Below are 20,802 nucleotides of genomic sequence, written 5' to 3' on the forward strand. Positions count from 1 at the left end.
ATGATTTGTTAGTTACATGCTTGTTCTGTGGCTATAACGAACCATCAAATGGGATTGTATCTGGTACGATGGCATTGTTCATACCCTAAGCGAGTATCGTTTTCTTGATATTGGCGAGCTTCTTATTATAAATGTTGACTACCTATTAATCTAGCATAAAACAATGCAGAGTTTCATATATGTTGGTGTTGTGTTTTGTTGATTTCCCTACAAACAATCAGGTGGCGTTGTGTCGAACGGTCATTCACCTATACGCTTCATGAGTGTATATCCCCTACAGTGTCACTCAATAGTACTGTTACCGCATGCTTCAACTATGTTGTGCACAACCCGTATTCTCTCTCTCTCTCTCTCTCTAGATCTGTCTATGCTTTCTCGATGACAAGTCTATCATTAATGTGTTACCTTGGCAGCTAATATTCAGACTTGAAGGTGCTGTATGTAAAGCTGCGGTCACATTTTATGGTCACGCACGTATTTGACCGCAGTGGGGGATGACCGTAGTTGCATATAGTAGACCGTAGGTGACCTTAGTTAAACGTATTAAACCTAGTTAGGCGTAGTTCAACCCATGATTTGGCCGTGGTAAGCCCAACAAATTTCAACATGTTCCAAATATCTCTACAGTGAGTTCGGATGCCAAGACCCTACTGTGACCGTAGTTTAGACGTAGTTGACCGTAGTTGACCGTGATTGGCTCTTCTTGACCGTAGTGTTAATACGGGTAGGGACAACTACTAAGGTTGAACTATGTTTGAAGTACGTTCACAGTACGTTCACAGTATACGAACGTTCACGCTAACGCGCTTTATTCAATTTGTCTGCAATACAGTGTAGAATGAAGTTTAATGCTTAAATATGTATACAACTGAATGAGCTGTCATTTGTATATAAATACACTGTATGTTATATGTATGCAACCAAGGAATTAGTTTAAATCTGCAATATTTTTAACTTGCCCGAGAACGTTCACCGTCTGGGTTCTACCTTTTTTCCCATCCTGACAAACGTTATAATGACACCATGGGTATTCCCCATACCACCCAAAACGGCTCTGTGGTGTCTTATAACTTAATTCCAAAACAGGGAAATGGTGTAATAATGTCATTGTGTGCCGGTCTGAAATGCTATCAGCGGAATATCGTTCTCAAACAAAAGCAAAAACATGTTGCTACAATTAATCAATGCGACTGATATTCCTAAGTTTGTCTGTAGATTAACATAACAATTTAGTTTAGTACATCAAATAGAGAAACCATTGACGTAGTTTAATGCAAAAAATGTCTTTAAATAGAATAAAAAAATGAATGGGTTAGAACAGAAAAAAAACACTTTGGCTTAGGGTGCTACAAATAAGTAACAAACATACGATAATAGAACGTATACTATTTTTTTTTTAAATCAATGCGAAATACTTTGACATTTTTCTAAAAACATAGCTTATCCACGTGATGAACTCAGCTAAATCAGAAGTTTCCCTATTGCTATCGATATTAAGTGTATATAGTTCATCATCTGCGTCTACGTCATCATAGTGATACTTACCACATCACCGCCTGATGTATACGTACATCGGTGGTACTGTCCGTTTGGTATATATGCCAACCCGGAGCTTCACATGGAGACTTATTGATGTTACTGATAGTATAGCAATCTATCAATAGCAGCCGTCAACCGCATGTCAAGATAAGACACATCTCGTACGTAAGCACTGAAGATGTTTATTGATGTTTGTTTTGACTTGTTTACCGTCTTTGTATGACCGATAGTTTATATAGTACCACGTAGTAGTGACACAGGATGTCGACATATGCCCAAAGATTTTACTTTGTTGATAGCTGTACGGGACACAGCGTGGAGATATCATATTTTCTTGTGTTTTCATTTGGTGAAACAATACCCGTTTACATGTATATCCTTCTATTAGGAGGTACAATTTGCTCACCATTACTGTTCAATCCGAACTAATTTGGAAACCCTAATATGAACTGGAACATATTTAAGTACTAAATGTATTTCACGTTTGAATAAGATAAGATGCCGTTTTTCCATATAAAATATGACCGTCTAAACCCCCTTTGTTATAATACTTAAATTACTTCCAGTGTAATGCAATGCTCAGGACTTGTTGATTTATTTTTTGTATGTATTGATATGCTTCAGTTTTACATGCGTCACAGGAATGTCTGGATTTTTTTTCTGCTGTTAACATTGTTTCAAAATAAATGCAATTTCAAAAGTAATTTACCCCCATCCCAAACACACCCTTTTCCCAATGCGTTCGACACTAGCAATTAAGCATATGATAGATAAAAGAAAAGTATATAAAAACGGCTTCAGTCACGACTTCCATAATAGTTGGTTATACATATAAACACATGTGTGTGAATTAATTTACCAGTTTACTGCTATTTTCAAGCAATATAAACATTTTAAATGAAGTTATAGAAACATGCATAGCGTGGCCTGTAGAGCGGTTATGTCAGTGTCAATGTGTGACGTGTCCACGACTAGGACGGTACGTACCTTGTCATCTTCATCAGAAAGAAAACCAGTGAAACGTATATTCCGTCTTTGCGTATTGCAGAGTTATCTTCTCTTGTGAGCAGGTATTGATTGTTACGTCACTTGTTTGTGAGAGTAACGTCATCAATTTTTGAGAAAACGACGTAATTTTCTCACACAAACCAATGACGTAACAATCAATACCTGCTCACAAGAGAAGATAACTCTGCAATACGCAAAGACGGAATACGCAATGGTGTAAAACAACGTCGATACGGATACGTAATAATAACGTACGTAATCCTAGTTGTTATACGAAATAACTGGGAGTAGCTCCGACTACTTCCTTTCTGATCGGCTGAATTTATTTCCCTCTTGGGTTTCCGTATCTTCTCATTGTTCACTAAGTCCAATACCAAATCGCCTTCCAATGGCAACGTCACTCATCAACATGTACTGGTAGTGGTACATACACTGTCTACAGTTCATCCTTACCAAGATGAGGAAAATGTTTGAAGATGCCATTAGTGGAGATATAGTGATACACATCTAAGAACCGATACGATTATCGTACGGTATTGATTGGTTTAGACAATATTGGCCTAGCTGTTGGGCCAAGGCCTGGGTCTAGTGGCCCGGGGTGAAGACACACTCAATCACACCAGTCCAATAATCAACAAGTTTATTAACTTATAAACGAAAAATCGATATGGTCTCCATTAATAGACGACGGTGGGAATCCCGCCGAAATATACTACATCGAGACCAACCGTCTTAATAACTCAGGTATCTAGAGGTTCAACATCGAGCGGTGGTTGGTTGTCACTTTCATCAAACTAAAACTGATCGATTCTTTGAAAATCATGATTTTTCTTTCCGATCGGGAGGGATTGGCCATCAATCATGATGTCATAATGCGAAAGCTTTGTTACGTGATGTCATAATTAAAAGATTGACAAATGAAATCACGTCCGAGATGATATCCACAAGTGGATAACCAAAAATGTTTACAAATTATAAGCAGGCCCATCCAATGAGTTGGGAGTGAGGCAACCTACTAATGGCTGTGGAAGAGCATATTATTATCAGGACCTACACGTTTAATATATGACGTCATACTAAGGTCTACGCTGTCGCTATATGACGTCATACATTAAAAGAACCTGTACTCTTTAATCATGTATGACAAATTATTCTAAATAAGATGATTCCCTTTCTTTCTTTTCTAATGGACAAATAAAGGTATATTTTAACTTTGATACTCCCTCCCCCGTTCTAATGATTTTTTTTTTTTATATATATTTTTAACTTTGATTTCCCCCTCGATTCTGAAGATAAAAGATACAGAACTATTATAACCTCGATATCCTCCACCAACACCTCCACCAACACCTCGTTCTATAGTATAATTTATCTTCCCAAACAAGCTGATGCTACCGCTGCTGTCATAGTTTCTGAATTATTTGTTGATTGATTGAATGAGTGGTTTTACGTCCGCTCCACCTCTGAGTAGTTAGGTTATTCAGCAGACGACGACAAGACAGGAAAATGAGAAGAATAGGTAAAGTATGCAGTGAACGGATAGCAGATGATGTTAGAGGACAGAGGGAGTCATCTATTCTAGACGTAATAATGTATAATTCTATTTTTTGTAAGACGACTGCAAGGCACGATGTTTGCCTTATCCTTACTCTGTTACTCCTTACCTGAAGACACTAGTCGCATAGCAACACCACGCCCTGAGGCAACCGGAAGTGGGATACAAAGCCGCCGCCAATCACACCAGCTCCAGACTAAGCAACACAATTTAGTTAAGTCTGTACATGGTTCACGTCCGTCTATTAAAGAGAGTCTAAATCTAACGGCAAAATAAGCCTAACCCTACCCTCTGGGTCGGCGTTATCACGCCTACTTGTCTTCGAAAAGCTCAGAGGGATATTCATTGTGCAATGTTGAACAGTTCTCACACAAGCCACCATTTTCTTACCCTTCCGACGGACTTTGGGAAAGTGGTTGGTAGTCAGAGTCATGCAGGTGTTATATTGTTGCTGTCCGTTCATGGAATTTGTTCTTTATTATTCGTCACTTTAAATGAAGCTGATTGTGCTTTACCAACAATGTCTTCTTTTCTGAACACTTCAGCAACTTTCGATATATATATATATATATATATATATGTCTTGCCATTCAATAAAGCTGTCAACTTGGGTTGTCAATCTACGCTTTAAGATATTTCACGGTCTTCATTGTGACAGGATTTCCTCCGGAACACCTGGTTCCGCCTCCGTTTCATGGTGTTGTTTCGTTCCTTTAGTTTCATGGTGTTACCTTTTTTTTTATTGATTCCGTGTATTGATTGTTTCCCTAAGGTTTGACGATGAAGCCTGTTCCGGAGAACTTGATTAATTCGCCGGCGTTGTTCAATGTCTTAATTTCTGGAATGATGTCCTTGGTTCCAGTTACTGTCAGTTCGGATCGACTTTGCATTCTGATTTATTTGATATTTTGATATGTTTTCCGTATTTTGCATTGAAATAAAAGAACTTCATTAATATATATATAACTGAATTAACGTAGGGTTGCACACTGTACTGAGGTGGTATCGTTCATTCATTCGTAGTTAAGGATAGAAGGAGAGTCAAATTGTATATGTCGCTTTTGAAATATATTTTCTCTTCGGGTTCGACCGGGTTTAGATGCGCATGTCACGTAGATCGGCATGTGTACCTCCGTAAAAATCTGCGAGATGTCCAAAACATCATGCAAAAACTCTAGTGTGCGGATTGTCAGTATAGATATCCCTTTTATGGAGGATGTGAAATTTCAGCCATTTTCGTCCACATTTACCAAAGTTTTACTTCGACAGATTTGATTTGCGACTGATATCTGCTTACACTGAAAGTATACATGCCCCCTAAATGTACCACGCGAACCGAAATCACGTGACTTCAGTTCCGGTAATATCGATATTGGAAACGACTTATTTCACATTGCTTCGTGTCAGATTTAATTTCGATTAGTTTATCTTTGCGATGACATAATATTCGTTATAAATAAATCACGAATACTGGTTATTTTCTCCGTACATTCATCTTCAATTTATTACGAAATTAAAACGTGTGATCCATTTTACAGGGATACACAATCCTTTGATATGGATTTGCCCTGTTCGGTGACCCTTTTACATATATTTCGTAATGTGTTTTGGCCGTGTGGTATTATTATTATTATTATTATTTCCTTTATTTCCTCCAGAAATGAAGAGTTACAGAAATAACGAACAAAACACTATTGAAAAGAGAAGAAAATGCATTCACAATCATGGTCACACCCTGACATAGTGACTCACACATGCACATGGACAGACACACACATAAGAGAATAATAATAGTACACGCATCATACCATAAAGTACTATAAACACAACACAATGATATAATAGGTACTATTACAGTCATTATACGGTGATAATTATGATGATAGACAGTATAACTCTAATCATATATTACATCACACATTGATATAATAGACATATTTACACTCCGCAAACTACATTATCATATAATAGTATAGACAATAATCCACTTCTCGTACTAAGCAATCATACAACATTGTAATAAACAGTATTACAAGCATCACACTATAAATTATACAGCATTATTATAGACAGTATTACTGTTACATAAGTCTTACAATACAATCATACATTGAGTAGAACCCGTTGCACGAAGGCATACAACATAGTCATACAGTGGTGTAAAATACACAACATACAATATAATAATTAACTTGCAGAAACAGCGCAACCATACAATGATTTCAGTTGTAGTAATACATCTCACAAGATTAATTCATACAATACAAACAATATTATGAATGGTAGTAAGTTGCACTAATCAACAGGAAAGACGTAGGAAATGCTTGCCTACTAATATGAATACAAAAATATATGTATTTCATGTATTCATCTTGCTGAAGCGTGAGGTACACACAAGTAAATTAGTGATCATATTACTCAGTATACAACATTCAAATATCTAAGGATAAATTACATAATGCCACTGTATTGAAGAATTTTAGTAATAATAACAATGGATTTTATTCTAAAGTCCTCCAGTTCATATGGAGATAAGTCATAATTGAAAATACCACCAAGAAGAACATGAAGTAGATGGTAATTAGACATTACATTAAGATTAAACAAAATCATTCATCTTCAATTCATTACGAAATTAAAACGTGTGATCCATTTTACAGGGATACACAATCCTTTGATATGGATTTGCCCTGTTCGGTGACCCTTTTACATATATTTGGTAATGTGTTTTGACCGTGTGGTATACTTTGTCACTGTGGTTTGACATTGTGGGACGTTTAGTCCATGTGCTTTAGAACTGGTGGATATATTGTGTTTTGAAGTTGTAGTATATTTAGGGGATAGTACGTTGTTTTGAGTGGCTATACTGGCGATAAGAACATGAAATTTTGTTTGAACTCGAGACCGATAGGTCGAGAGTTTAAACCAAATATGGTTTGAACTCTAGACCAAAACATAACGTACTGTCCCCATTATAACACACCTTTACAAATATACTACGCTAATATGTTTAGAAACATTGTATTTCCTGGTACAAAAGTACGTAGTAAAGTACTTTGTGACCTGAACTGGGGACGTGTCATTCTGCAGCGGACTGACCAATCGGAAAGAACCTTTCAAAATTCGGTCATTTGGCCCCGCCCATACTGGCAAACGCTCGATCTGTATGTTGACGAGACGGACTATTTGGATTGTTCGTGAACGTCCTGGTACCAAAGTTTCTACGACACATTTGGATTACTATTGACCAAGTTCTTACATTTCAATGTCAGTATCCATACCAATCTGTGCTTATCGACAAAATCGTCGACTATTTGTATAGATTTGTGAAGAGTTTTGTGAAAATTCATACGACACATGTTAAAAGTTTCATTTGATTTCGAATCTAACTAGCACACGGATGGAACGAACGTTTCAGAAATAAATGGAGGCAAGAACTTGTTCTTAAATTTATTACTGAAACGTTCGTCTGTTTACGAATATTTACTTTTTACTTTTTAATTCATTCAGCAAAAACATGTCATCGATAGTTTCTGCTCCGTTGCCTGCTAGCCTTATCAGCGGGATTTCGCTAAGAAGCGAGCTTGACGCCATATTGTGCGACTGGAGGAGCTTAACACGATTGATCATGATTCTATCGCAGATTATAACATGGTCCGTATCCAATCAAAACACGCGTTGCAAACGAATCGTGTTAGAATTGTGCATTTATGTTGACACTACGGCGTACTTTTGCCCCTGAGTTTTGAAGTTGTGCATTTGAAGAATGTGTTTTGACGCCGTGATATATATTTCTCCTTACTTTGACGCTGTGGTATAATTTGTCCCTTTTTGTTGTTGCGGTGGCTTATTTTGTCCATTTACTTTGACCCTTTGGCATAGTTTGTCCCTTTACTTTAAGCTGTTGTATATGTTGCCACTTTACTTTGACGCTGTGGTTTATTTTGTCCATTTACTTTGACGTTTGGCATAGTTCTTCCGTTTACTTTAAGCTGTTGTATTTTTTGTCCCTTTTCGTTGAGGCTGTGGTATAATTTGTCCCTTTTTGTTGTTGCGGTGGCTTATTTTGTCCCTTTATTTTGACGCTGTTCTATATTTAGCCCTTTACTTTGACGCTGTTGTTTATTTTGTCCCTTTCCTTTGACGCTGTGGTATAATTTGTCCCTTTTTGTTGTTGCGGTGGCTTATTTTGTCCATTTACTTTGACCCTTTGGCATAGTTCGTCCCTTTACTTTAAGCTGTTGTATGTTTTGTCCCTTTTCGTTGAGGCTGTGGTATGTTTTGTCCCTTTACTTTGACGCTGTTGTTTATTTTGTCCCTTTATTTTGACGCTGTTGTATATTTAGCCCTTTACTTTGACGCTGTTGTTTATTTTGTCCCTTTACTTTGACGCTGTGGTATAATTTGTCCCTTTTTGTTGATGCGATGGTCTATTTTGTCCATTTATTTTGACGCTTTGGCATAGTTTGTCCCTTTGCTTTGACGCTTTGACATATTTTGCCCCTTTACTTTAAGCTGTTGTATATTTTGCCCCTTTACTTTGACGCTGTGGTATATTTTGTCCCTTTACTTTGACGTTGTGGTATAATTTGTTCCCTTTCGTTGTGGCTGTTGTATATTTGACCCTTTACTTTGACGCTTTGGTATAGTTTGTCCCTTTACTTTAAGCTGCTTTATATTTTGCTCCTTTATTTTGACGCGGTGGCATTTTGTTTTACCTTTGCTTTGACGCAGTGGCATTTTTTGTCCCTTTATTTTGACGCGGTTGCTTATTTTTGTCCCTGTACTTTGACGCTGTGGCATATTGTCCTTCATTGATGCTGTGGCTTATTTTGTCCATTTAATTTGACGTTGTGTCCTATACGTCACTTTAATGTGACACTGTGATATATTTTGTCCTTCACTTTGACACTGTGGTATATTTTGTCCTTTACTTTGACACTGTGGTATATTTTGTCCTTTACTTTGACACTGTGGTATTTTTTGTCCTTCACTTTAACACTGTGGTATATTTTGTCGCTATGTGTTGACGTTTCGCTATAGCTTCCCCACTTTACATTACGCTTGAATATATTGACGTATATTATTTTAAAGAATTTTTGAATAGTTTAATTTTATCCTGTACTTCAACGCATAAATGAACCTATATTTAATAACGCATTAAATGCAAACAACACTAATTGAACTGCCTTGTACAAACCATGAACACCAGAGCGAGAGCTGGTTTTCGATGTAAGATATTAAACTTTGTTACTTGTATCACAGCACGTTCTAGTGTCACTGACTTCCACTAGTTCATGTACTTATTGGTTCCGAAAACAATCAACGTTCTTCGCTTATTGATGCTAACCTGACTGATTAACGTTATTGAAAAGTTGATTGCTTTCCTCTAAGTAAGCCATTGGCAGCTTCTCTGTGACAAAATTTCACACCGATACACAAAATCTTTCCGTTAGAATAATTGACGATACAAATGAAAAATGTTAACTTAAATGTAATATGAAGTTTTTCCATATGATGTTACGTAGCAGTCTTTACAACGTGTGATCATTTCCTTATACACCTGCCTCTGAAACAGCTACATGTATAAGGCCTCATCTTATGGTGTCTACAGTGCATTACACGCGTTTGTACTTGACGAGTGCGTACTGAGGGACACTCGAGGAAAATACAGCTTGCTACAGGGCATTTTAAAACTTGAAATTGCACTTTTCCTTTATAAATTAGTTTGGTACTTTGCTAAATCTATTCTTTATGGGTTGAAATCTCAAGAAGAGACTGTACAAAAGGGAAATTAGTACTTTTATGGTAAATACTTGGTACTGTAGCAGGCAATGGAGCAATAGAGTTCCTGTGATGAGAGAGAAGCTCTCGGGCGCCTTGGTAACACATGCGTGCGTAAACAGAGTTGCTTCCCCTTGCTTCACATTGCCTTTAATTTTTTTTGTCCGGAAGTAGACGTCCAGTGGGGAAACAGGAAGTGTATCCTCGAAGCAACGACAACTGTGTGTCAACCCATACATGAAAAAACTTCATATAGTGAAAACATTCTTCATGTTTTATTACTTGTTTATTGAGATAAAAACTAATATACATTGTGAATCAAAAAGCCTATCACACACAATCTGATACTAACAGGCATGAAACTTCGTTTGGAGATTATCATACTATGACGTCACAGACACGTCACAATCCATCGGCCTTCTGATGTCCGTTGCATTTATCTCTTTGTCGGCACTTTTTTTTCAGTTTTTGTCACTGGCATAAAAAGTAAAAATGTGGATATTTTCTGGAGATCCTTTTTGTCATCAACCAGGTTCTGTTAATATTTCTACCGGGAGATATCTTCAAAAAGAGCCGGCATAAAACCAACACCCTCTTTGCGTATTGCAGAGTTATCTTCTCTTGAGAGCAGGTATTATTTTTGGTACGTCATTGGTTTGTGTGAGAAAATTACGTCGTTTTTCTCAAAAATTGATTACGTTACTATCACAAACAAATTACGTAACAATCGATACCTGCTCTCAAGAGAAGATAACTCTGCAATACGCAAAGACGGAATAGGTCAACGTGTACATTTATGTTTTCATCATCTAAATATTTAATCAGCTTTTGATTTCCATTTGTTGTGAATATGAACAAAAAGTTTAACACTTTTGAAAGTCAGGTTTTAGACTTTACATAATTCATTCATGCATCACCACTCGTAAAGAAACAATGATTAATGCATTTATGACGAAATTAACAATAATTTTTCAGACAACCAACCCGAGTTCAACGCCCTTTCTCAGCAACGTATTACTTTTTCACAAGGCGTGTCGATCTATCACTAGTTAGAGACAGAAACTGTTAAATTCTGATTGGCATCATTACCTGTCAAACCTCGGTGACTGTTACAAAATTGGATATTCAATACGGTTTTTCAGAATGGAACAGTGATTAAGACTACATATCGATATATGAGTTTGGGCCTGAACAGGTTCGGCCAATAATACCATGGCGAGGTCATAATTAAGCTGATTCCAATGGAGGCCGAACTTACCCGAAGCCTGTCAAAACTTTACCCGTGGCGGGGCTCGTTCGGCCATCCGATCTTCCGACAGGAAAAGTTGAATAATGTTCAAAAACCGACGTACTGCCATACTTCCTAGAACGGACTTTGATAAAAAAAAGGTCCGAACTTGCCCGGTCCCTCCTACTGTTATGTCGTTAATCTCATTAGAGCTTGTGCCTTATTGTTATTCCTCGACTTGTTGACTTTAAATAAAATTTATCTTATTGCATTCTGAAAGCAGTATTCTGAATCAGTAAGCATCAGAGATCAGCAAAAGCGACGCTCTTTTAAGGCTTTGCCTTTACATAGTATATTAGATTTGTGGAAGGAAGTTAAAAATCCGTTTTAACGAAGCTCTGCTTAGCTACAAAGGAATCTTCCCGGTTACATTTTCAAAGAGGCGAGCAAAATGATATGTAAGCATTCGATCAAAATATATATAGAACCCATGGAGTCTTAAACAGGATCAGTTTGACGTTAAACCTATTGTCTTCCATACGATGAGATAGTGTCATGACGTCATGATTATCGTATTCAATGCGGTATCACATTGGTATGAGGTTTTGTAAAGTGTCTTTTCCTGACGTCACAGAAATGCTGTGCTGGGTGCCTTCGTCATGGTAATTCAGTGAGATAGCACTATAAAGTCGGCATCAGTTCCGCGCTATAACAAGGACGAAAGTACACCAATATGTCTCTTACACAAATACACACATACACCCAACCACAACACACATCGAGGCACGTCCTTAAATTACCTTAGCTGTTAGACGTTGAACCATGCAAAACCAAACATTGACGTCACAATGGATGCTCTGAAGCTATATATCCCATCGGTCATCAAAAACAACAGTCGTGGCCTCTGATTGATTGAACAATTTAAGGGCGTACGCAAAGGTGATGCTAATGACCCCGTCCTTTATCTGATTAGTATGAAAAGGTGTTATTGCAATGCAAATTCCACCAGATGCATGCCTTGAGACTACAAAATCTGTCCGATGCTTCATTTGCGATTACAGAGGCGTTTTTGTGGATTTATGTAAAGTTCTCTGCTAAAATCTGTTGTTTTTGTCTTTCTTGTTGATACTTTGACTTTGACATTGCATGTGTCGTGTATTGTTTTCATTTGTTTTGCTCAGTCATTCCTTCAATGCGTCACATTTACATAGATTTATACTCTCATCTCTAAACGAGTAAAACAGTCTTATATCTACTTACAGGCATATGTACGTCCAAAACACGCCATCATGAGTACGTCCACTGAGGATGACGACACCGGAAGTTTCGATGCCGCGTGTCTCTATGACGACCTGACGCTACTAGAGGCGTGCCAGGAGGGAGATATTGAGAGTGTGCAGACTATACTGGAGGATTCGCCAACCGTAGAAGAAATCAACGAGACAGACAGGACGGGCAAGGTATGATTTATAAGGACAAAATCCGAATTATATTTAAAAAAAAATAAAAAAAAATGAAGCGACATCAAAACAGGATGTATAACAAGCACACACGAGTAATGTAATGTAAAGAAATGCTTACCGGTAAATGGATGTAAAGTCTTAATCTTAATTTATGACGGAACCAAAACCCGAAGTATAAAACCAACATATGTATTACTCAAAATAACTTGAAACTGTAATATATTCGAAATACAATCACACCATAAGAACTTCCGTTAGGCAGCTTCATTGTTCATATGTTCAGAGTTCTATATTCAGTAAGAGCCTGTTTCACAAACGTTCCTTACCTAACGGAATTCTTTAATTAAGTTAAACAGTATTTCAATGATTATGCAAAGTTTTTATAAACATGAATTTACAGAAGTACCAGAAAACAAGCTTAAAGCTTATATTTATTCATGTCCTAAACTTTAAGTGTTATATTGGAAGGCATTACCAACGTAAAGGAAAATTTACTTAAGATGTGTTATTAAGGTTTGACAAGCTCCACACAATACGGTTTGGTCACTGTAAAATTCGACCCCATAACAAGGTGTATTTAAAAACTATAATTAAGCATCAGTGGTGTGATATAGATACATGAAATAGATTTTATTTGAACATTGGTTATTTAAATGACAGCGACATTTTGTTTACAAAAATGCATTAAGGCTGCTACCAACATAAAAAATAAATCGAATAGGACAATGTCAATCTCTTTGGAACCTTTTTTTTTTAATTTTTTTTTACGTATTATACATGTATAAAGATTGTCTTTATGCCAAGGACATGTAGGGGTCGCGATGGCCAAGTGGTTAAGGCGTCTGACATTCTGCTTCAACTAAACCCTCCACCATTAAGTCACGGGTTCGAGACCTACGTGTATAAGTCGCCAGGTACTGGCCGTAGGTCGGTGGTTTTCTCCGGGAACTCCGGCTTTCATCCACCACCAAAACCTGGCACGTTCTTTAAATGACCATAGCTGTTAATAGGACGTAAAACACAAACAAACCAAACCAAGGACATATGGAACTTCATTATTTCGTTTTTACTAGCTGTTCAGAGGCACAACGATATCATATAACGACGGCCATATAATCTATTAGGGGACTTGTTGAACCTCAACTTCAATTATGCTTCCCTTTGAAAAAAAAATAGTTAAGGAATTTAAGTTAAGTAACATTCGAGAGACTGGATCCAGTACGTACATTCATCCAACCTAATGTATTGAAGAAGCCTTCATATACAAAAGTTAACCCAAGGCGATCTACATTAGAGGTATCATTAAGAGACTGACTTGAAGTGAAACCATCAAAGATAATCGAATTTCTCCGACGTCGATCGCCAATAGCGCTCCTAATGTATCTTGAGGTTCACGCAGGATATTGTCATGATTCTTAGCGAGCGACGCACAGACCAAGGCCGAGCAACAATATCAAATTATGAGAATTAAGACAAAGAAGATATATAACATGTATAATAAATGTCCACCGTAGCAGGCTGTGTATCAAAACGAAACAAAGTAAAACAATATTATCTCGTTAAGGAGGCGGGGGTCGTTGGTGGTGGCCTGTCAGTCCTCGAGGTTGGCCGTGACCTTGAAGCTAAAAAGTATTCAGGATTGGTTGTTTGTAGATCTCTTGTGATCACCTTTCATTTTTTCGTTGTGGTCTATTTGTTTCGGAACGCTTGAAAGATGACTTTGCATTTTTGTTATCTCTGTAGTACCACATATGAACCCCAATGAACGAAACGGTTATATGATGCAGTAAAACGTTTCTTTTGTTTTGGTTTATGAAACGACAATCTAAATTTTAAGCAGCCGTTTTCTTTTCTATCTGCAATAGATTACAAATAGTTCACTCAAAATTAATTACTCGGATAGCTTATCTGCCTGTGATTATTCGTGGGAAGTTTCATAAGCGTGTAAATGCTTTATAATATATGTACGAAATTTTGTGTTGCTCATTTTGCGATTGAGGGCTTACAGGAATCTCACGAAAGCAATATATAAGTGATCTACAGACAGACAGACAGACAGAGTTTTGCCAATTTATTTTTAAATATGTTATCTCAGTACGCTCTATAGGTAGAGTAGAATTTTAAATTTTATATTTTTTCGGGAAAACTGGGAATGAATTGCCATATGTTACAATTTGGTCAATTTATTTCTGATACATTTGATATTTGCACAGCATAATAGACCATTCTATATGTATCTTTAGCACCTGCCTACAGCTGTGAATTACATCTAGCTGTACGAGCCGTTAAGAATGATAATTGCGCCACAGCTAACATCTCTCCAAACCATCGGATACCAGCTATGTAAGATATGCAATATTTGAAAACAATCTACAAACCATCACATTCTTGCAAATTACTAACATTGAGGTAATTTTCGCGGCGTGGAAATATTCGCTTTTTTTCGCGTTCAATAAATTAGTGGGAAAATATCCACACCCGAATATATGTTTTTACATTATATAGTTTTTTTTGCGTTCAATAAATTAGCGCCAAAATATGCACCCGCGAATATAAATTTTTACGTTATATAGATATTAAATATGCAGTGTCTAGATATCTCAAACATTGCCACTCGAACATTTCCACACCGCGATCTCTTTAAAAATGCACAAAGCGAATATTTCCACACGCGAAAATTTGGGCTTTTACAGTATATCCTCTGCTGACTTTATTTATTGAATGAGGAAATATGCATGTATATTATTTTGTTTTCTCAACCACATAACTGTAATGACACATACAACGCTGACTAGTTTTCGCCAACTTATCCTCATAAATGGTAGGTGTTGACAGGAAAGAAACTAATAAGACAAATGCAAACACCTTCAAAGCCTAGTGTTTAGAATACTGAAGCAGATTACACCCGACACGCTTCATCATTGTTTTCTAACTATTGGTAATTGGAGATGGAATATAATTGAGCAATGAAAAATATAACTTTTCATTTAAAAAAAACGTTCTCGTCAACAACGCATCCAACGGTTCATGTTGAGCTAACGCACACTGTAACTGTGTATGTCCTACTGCATAGGGTAAGTTTCTTATCTCTTCAATATCTCTCAAAATATTGTAGAAAGAATCGCTGGTACAGAAATGCTAAAATTGAAAGACAGCCAAAATATAAATGGACACAGCGAAAACAGAAAAATGACCAAAAGGCTATAGGTGCCTAGAAAAGTTGTACGTTTTTTTAAACCATAAAACGCAGAGAAAAACACGGGCACGATTCAGTAATGACGTCATTGAAGGGACAATTGTTCGTTCCCTCAAGTTCGCTTTGTGCGCGAAAACGGGACAGTTCTGTCAACGATGGTTTTGAGAGGCGAATAAACAATATTAGTCCAACTTCGTTTGGCGCCTTCGCTTTCCTTCTTTCCGTCACCTCTCAGTACACAATAACGAAGGGGAGTGGATAAGATTGCTAAGAGAGAGAGAATGGAAAGGCGAAGAATTAAGAATTAAGGGGACGATGATTACATGCACCTCATTGCTATAATAATCTATTATCAAAGAGTAAAGAACTTACGACGTCAGCTCCAGCTAACCTTGACCTGTTGTATCGTTTGTTAGTGAGCTGAAACTAGGTCTTACGAGACAAATATTTCCTTGCACAACATAACCTATTTACTAAAAGAAGAGGTATTATCTAGGACATGAAAAAGCTATGTTCGGCACAAAGGAAGAAGGCACGTACAACCATAGCAGTAACGTTGTAGAGTTGATACAATAAAGACATGTTTGCATGCCATCTTCAATAAGGTTCATCAGAAATATGTAAAATAATGGAGTAAAGCCATCGACACCTACTGGACCACAGACGGACGAATNGTAAAATATCAAAGTTTTACTTTCCAAACACACTGTACGTATTAAACGTGTCGCAACGTTTCAAGACCGACTGGTCCCTTTGTCAAGCTATTCCGGCTTTGCGTATTGCAGAGTTATCTTCTCTTGGGAGCAGGTATCGATTGTTACGTCACTTGTTTGTGAGAGTAACGTCATCAATTTTTGAGAAAACGACGTAATTTTCTCACACAAACCAAAGACGTACCAATCAATACCTGCTCCCAAGAGAAGATAACCCTGCAATACGCAAAGACGGAATAGCAGTCATGGGTTGACAAAGGGACCAGTCGGTATTGAAACGTTGCGACACGTTTAATTCATACATTGTCAGTGCAGAAAGTAAAACTTTCATATTATGTTTGTATAGTGTTTGGAAAATTCAACTTATAATTAGCAAGTGTTGGAAGAATGAGCTCAACCGGCCTTACTTAGCTATTTTTTCATGTTCTCACTAGTTATATATATGTTTCACTGTACTACACCCACACGTGCTGATTATGTCGTTGATAACGATGAGTCTAAACGACAAAAATCAACAATCACAAAGAAGAGTTACCATAGTAACGGTTCTTTGATACATATAAGACATGTTAGAATGTAATTTTTTCTTCCATTGATATTTGGTCGGGTGTTGTGTAAAATAATGTGTCCAGTAACCAAACCTGTTGATGCATGGTCAAGGGCGAGCGCTTGCCCCTGGGAAGTAAAATCATATATGATGTATTATTCATAAACGATAATTTCTTTGTAGAAATTATGACTTATCATGCTGTTCTGAAACGATATTACGATTCGTTAAGGACACAACCCCCGGGACTGCGGACTTGTGGCTGCCATGTATAAATCATCCGCCATAGGGGAGTTTATGGCCACTAGAGTTATACCGGTAACAGGCTCCATAAAATCGAGTTATACGTAATTCATTTCTATTCGTATACAAATTAAACGTAGGTTGGGAAAAACAAGCCAATCAATAATGCCACAAGCCCAACAAGTGGTGTCCCTGAAACGTGGTTATTGTGTTATTTATTGTACATGTACAATCTTCTCCATAAAGTCACCACCTATTGATAATATATGAATTCACAACTGCTAGTTTACAGGGGGTTCACGGTGCCTTTTGCATGGATTTGGTATCTTTTATGGTGCTGTAGTTATGTTTCTTATCGACGATGAGTTAATCTTTTGTTGTTGTGCATGCATGCTCTGTAACAAAAAACGCGTTTGAATTAAATAGTACAATCTCACTCATTGACTAGGACCCAGCAGTAAAAAAAAATGTGTTTATCAAAGAATAGAGTCTGAATTTTCAACAAAATGTAGATTGATGTATGTCCTCCACCTACATAGACAAAATAAGGTTGCGGGCATTATTATTAATATACATTTGTAAGTAGTACTTCAAAATTGAAACAACGCAATGAATAAATCCAAGAGTTGAATTCTCAAGTGCTTTGCTTGCAGTGGGACAGGGATCCTTAATGATATGCAGGGCGTAATAATTTTATTCTTTTGTCTTAATTTTCCTCAACTCTTTTCTTAACTGATACAGAGTTCTTTAAGTGTACCATTCCACGTAAGCCTAAGGTATTTGTGTTTGTTCGACGGGTAAAAAAATCATCAATAGGCTTCGACATCTCCTACACATCCAGTCAACAGATACATAATGACAGGTTGCTGGCAACTGAAATACAGTAACAGTCAAGATAAACTCTGACGTCATACACATTTTACATACTTAGAGCAGAGAGGGGAGAATAGAACAAATGCATGACGTCAAGTACTATGCATGTTTTTGCCTTCATTATACAAGCCACACACAGTCAGCGAACAAACCTTAAATATCATTTAGTCCTTATAACAAATAAGTTTGGTTGTGTTTTCCTCGGGGATATCTTCCGAACGACCGTGCTTGATTGTCTTTGAATCAGATTAACCTTGCATGGCCTTTCATGTTTTAAAATGCCACAAGAGGTTTCCTTTAATTGCTTTTGACACGCTTTCTACGTCAATTTGTGTTCCGTATCCCCGAGAGTTTTGGGGAGACAGGAATAACAAGAAGGAATCACTCGCATGCATTTTATCATTGTTAGCGTTAAATTATAAATGATATTAATTTCCAAGAACGGTTTTGAATTACATATTTTTTATTTGCAAAATAACATTTTTTTTTTCCAAATCAAATTGAATGTTGTCATTTTAAGATAGATACATTTTTGCTATTTTTATAAATGTGACCGTAATCAATATATTGTAAGTGCTTCCTTTAATAGGCGATCCCGACATTACTAATTGATAGGCAATGGCTCTATTAGTTGTAAATGAATTGAGAAGAACCTCTAACCGAGTCTATAACAAGTGACACACATCCCTTACCATTGTCTCATATCAACAAGTCAAGTACTTACCAGGACTTTTAACGTAGTTTAACAAATGGAACAGAAGTATAACATCCCAGCAATGATCTCATATTGGGATGAAATTGAAAAAATAAATAAATATAGAATAGAAAATTACGTCATTTATCGTAATTGCTGAAGAAATTAATCCAATTTCAAAATCGATACAAACAGTAAAAGAAACTAAGAAGACACCCAATTAAATGTAGAGAATAATTATTCACAAGCAGTCATATGTGGAAGTAGGTGTTCCGAAAGGGAACGTGTTTGCTGCACCGCATATGACATTTTTTTTAAACTCCAAGGGGACTATGAAGGGCGCCGGCAATCTAAGACACAGGTATCATAGACATACAAATCTCACACTTATATACGTCGATTGCTGATAACTGACAACATAGGATTATCGGAGAACAAGGTGGACGAAGAATGATCGAAAGACAAACACAACTAAAGTGAAGTTAAATGGTCTCGATGATGAAGTAATTGAGAAATATGATAATTCTGCGTGTGGTATGAAGGTCGAGGTTTCTTATAAGGCTGTGTTGTTGTTTCTTTATCACTACCATTGTTCTTGGTTTGAGGATGCACAGGGTGTAACATTACTGGTATGTGACCTAGATTTACCACTTGACCTAGATTTTACGACTTGACCTAGATTTACGACTTCACCTTGATTTTACGGATTCACCTAGATTTACATGACAGGTGTTATGGATGAAGCAGAGTCGTCTACACGCCCTGAACACCTGCTCTGATATTCCTCGTACTTTCCTTTCTTCATATTTTACCCCAGTTTGATTGATTGTGTGTTATACAATTGGTGACCTTTACGTACTCTCTCTCTCTTATTGTATTTTTTAAATTAGGTCATCGTGTCTATTTGAAGCAAAGACAATTGTGTTACAACGCATACAGGAACATCTTCATATAGTGAAAACAATCTTCATGTTTTATTACTTGTNCAACAAAAACAACAAAAAAACCCCCAAAAAAACAACAATCTAATTGTCAGTTACATAAGAAGTTTTCATGATTGTCTATTTTTTTTTAGTTTTTTTTTTTAGTTTCGCTTAACAAAGTAAAGATCAAACAACTTCTGTTTGTACATGTAATAGTCAGAACAAACAGCAATAGCATGCATAATCACCAACATGAAAATGTATATTTCCCCATCATGTATAACCCTCATCCACCCAATCATGTGTGTTGAAAAGAGAAAATATATCTCCTTATTTCTTTTCTATTTTGCTTGATAATTTAATCACTGTAAACGTTAACGTGCAATAACGAGTATAATGAAAAACAGTAATGAATACATATGCATAAATGCATAAATAGATTTACTAAACATAATTATACAGAATATATATTTACATGTACATATTTTATGTATGCGCGAATAAGAATAACTGGGTTATATCATATAATTTCATGTATACATGAGGTATAAATGTATGTATATAAGATTTATAGAAATATATGGATAAACATATTCTTCAAGTTCTTTATTACCTTGTAAATATGTTGTATATGAATGTATCGATATATAAAACAATAATCGTGAATAGTAACTAGTAAAATGTTTTAGGAGTTGTGTGTACATTACTAGTTATATTATGGAAAAAAATACATTCCCGAGGCACTCGGTGTACGAGTGTTTGGGAATGGAAATAACTTAAAAATTACTGCAATGTTCACACAATGTACATTTCTATTTTATTCAAAAAAAGTACTGCAAACATATATTATACTGATCAAAGAGACCCGGATAATCACATAAATTAATATGAATGACTGAGTAAGATAATGGAGAAATTGTGACAATCTGTATGTTTGCATGTAGAACACACAAACGCTGTGTGTTAGAATATGTGGGTATGATTGTATATATTGGGTATGCTTGTATATATTGTGGGTATGATTGTATATATATAT

The 20,802-nt window shown here is 36.5% G+C and overlaps 1 protein-coding gene across 1 annotated transcript in view; it reads left to right on the plus strand.

The window, feature by feature from the left end:
• Nucleotides 1-20,802, plus strand: part of LOC110450769 (ankyrin repeat domain-containing protein 33B-like) — a 64,637-nt gene that overhangs the window by 12,721 nt on the left and 31,114 nt on the right. The window contains exon 2 of the mRNA XM_021498474.1: nt 12,377-12,574. Coding sequence (XP_021354149.1) covers nt 12,377-12,574 — 198 coding nt within the window. The remainder of the gene's footprint in view (nt 1-12,376; nt 12,575-20,802) is intronic.

Source organism: Mizuhopecten yessoensis, unplaced genomic scaffold (assembly GCF_002113885.1).
Source record: "Mizuhopecten yessoensis strain PY_sf001 unplaced genomic scaffold, ASM211388v2 scaffold5503, whole genome shotgun sequence".
NCBI lineage: Eukaryota > Metazoa > Mollusca > Bivalvia > Pectinida > Pectinidae > Mizuhopecten > Mizuhopecten yessoensis.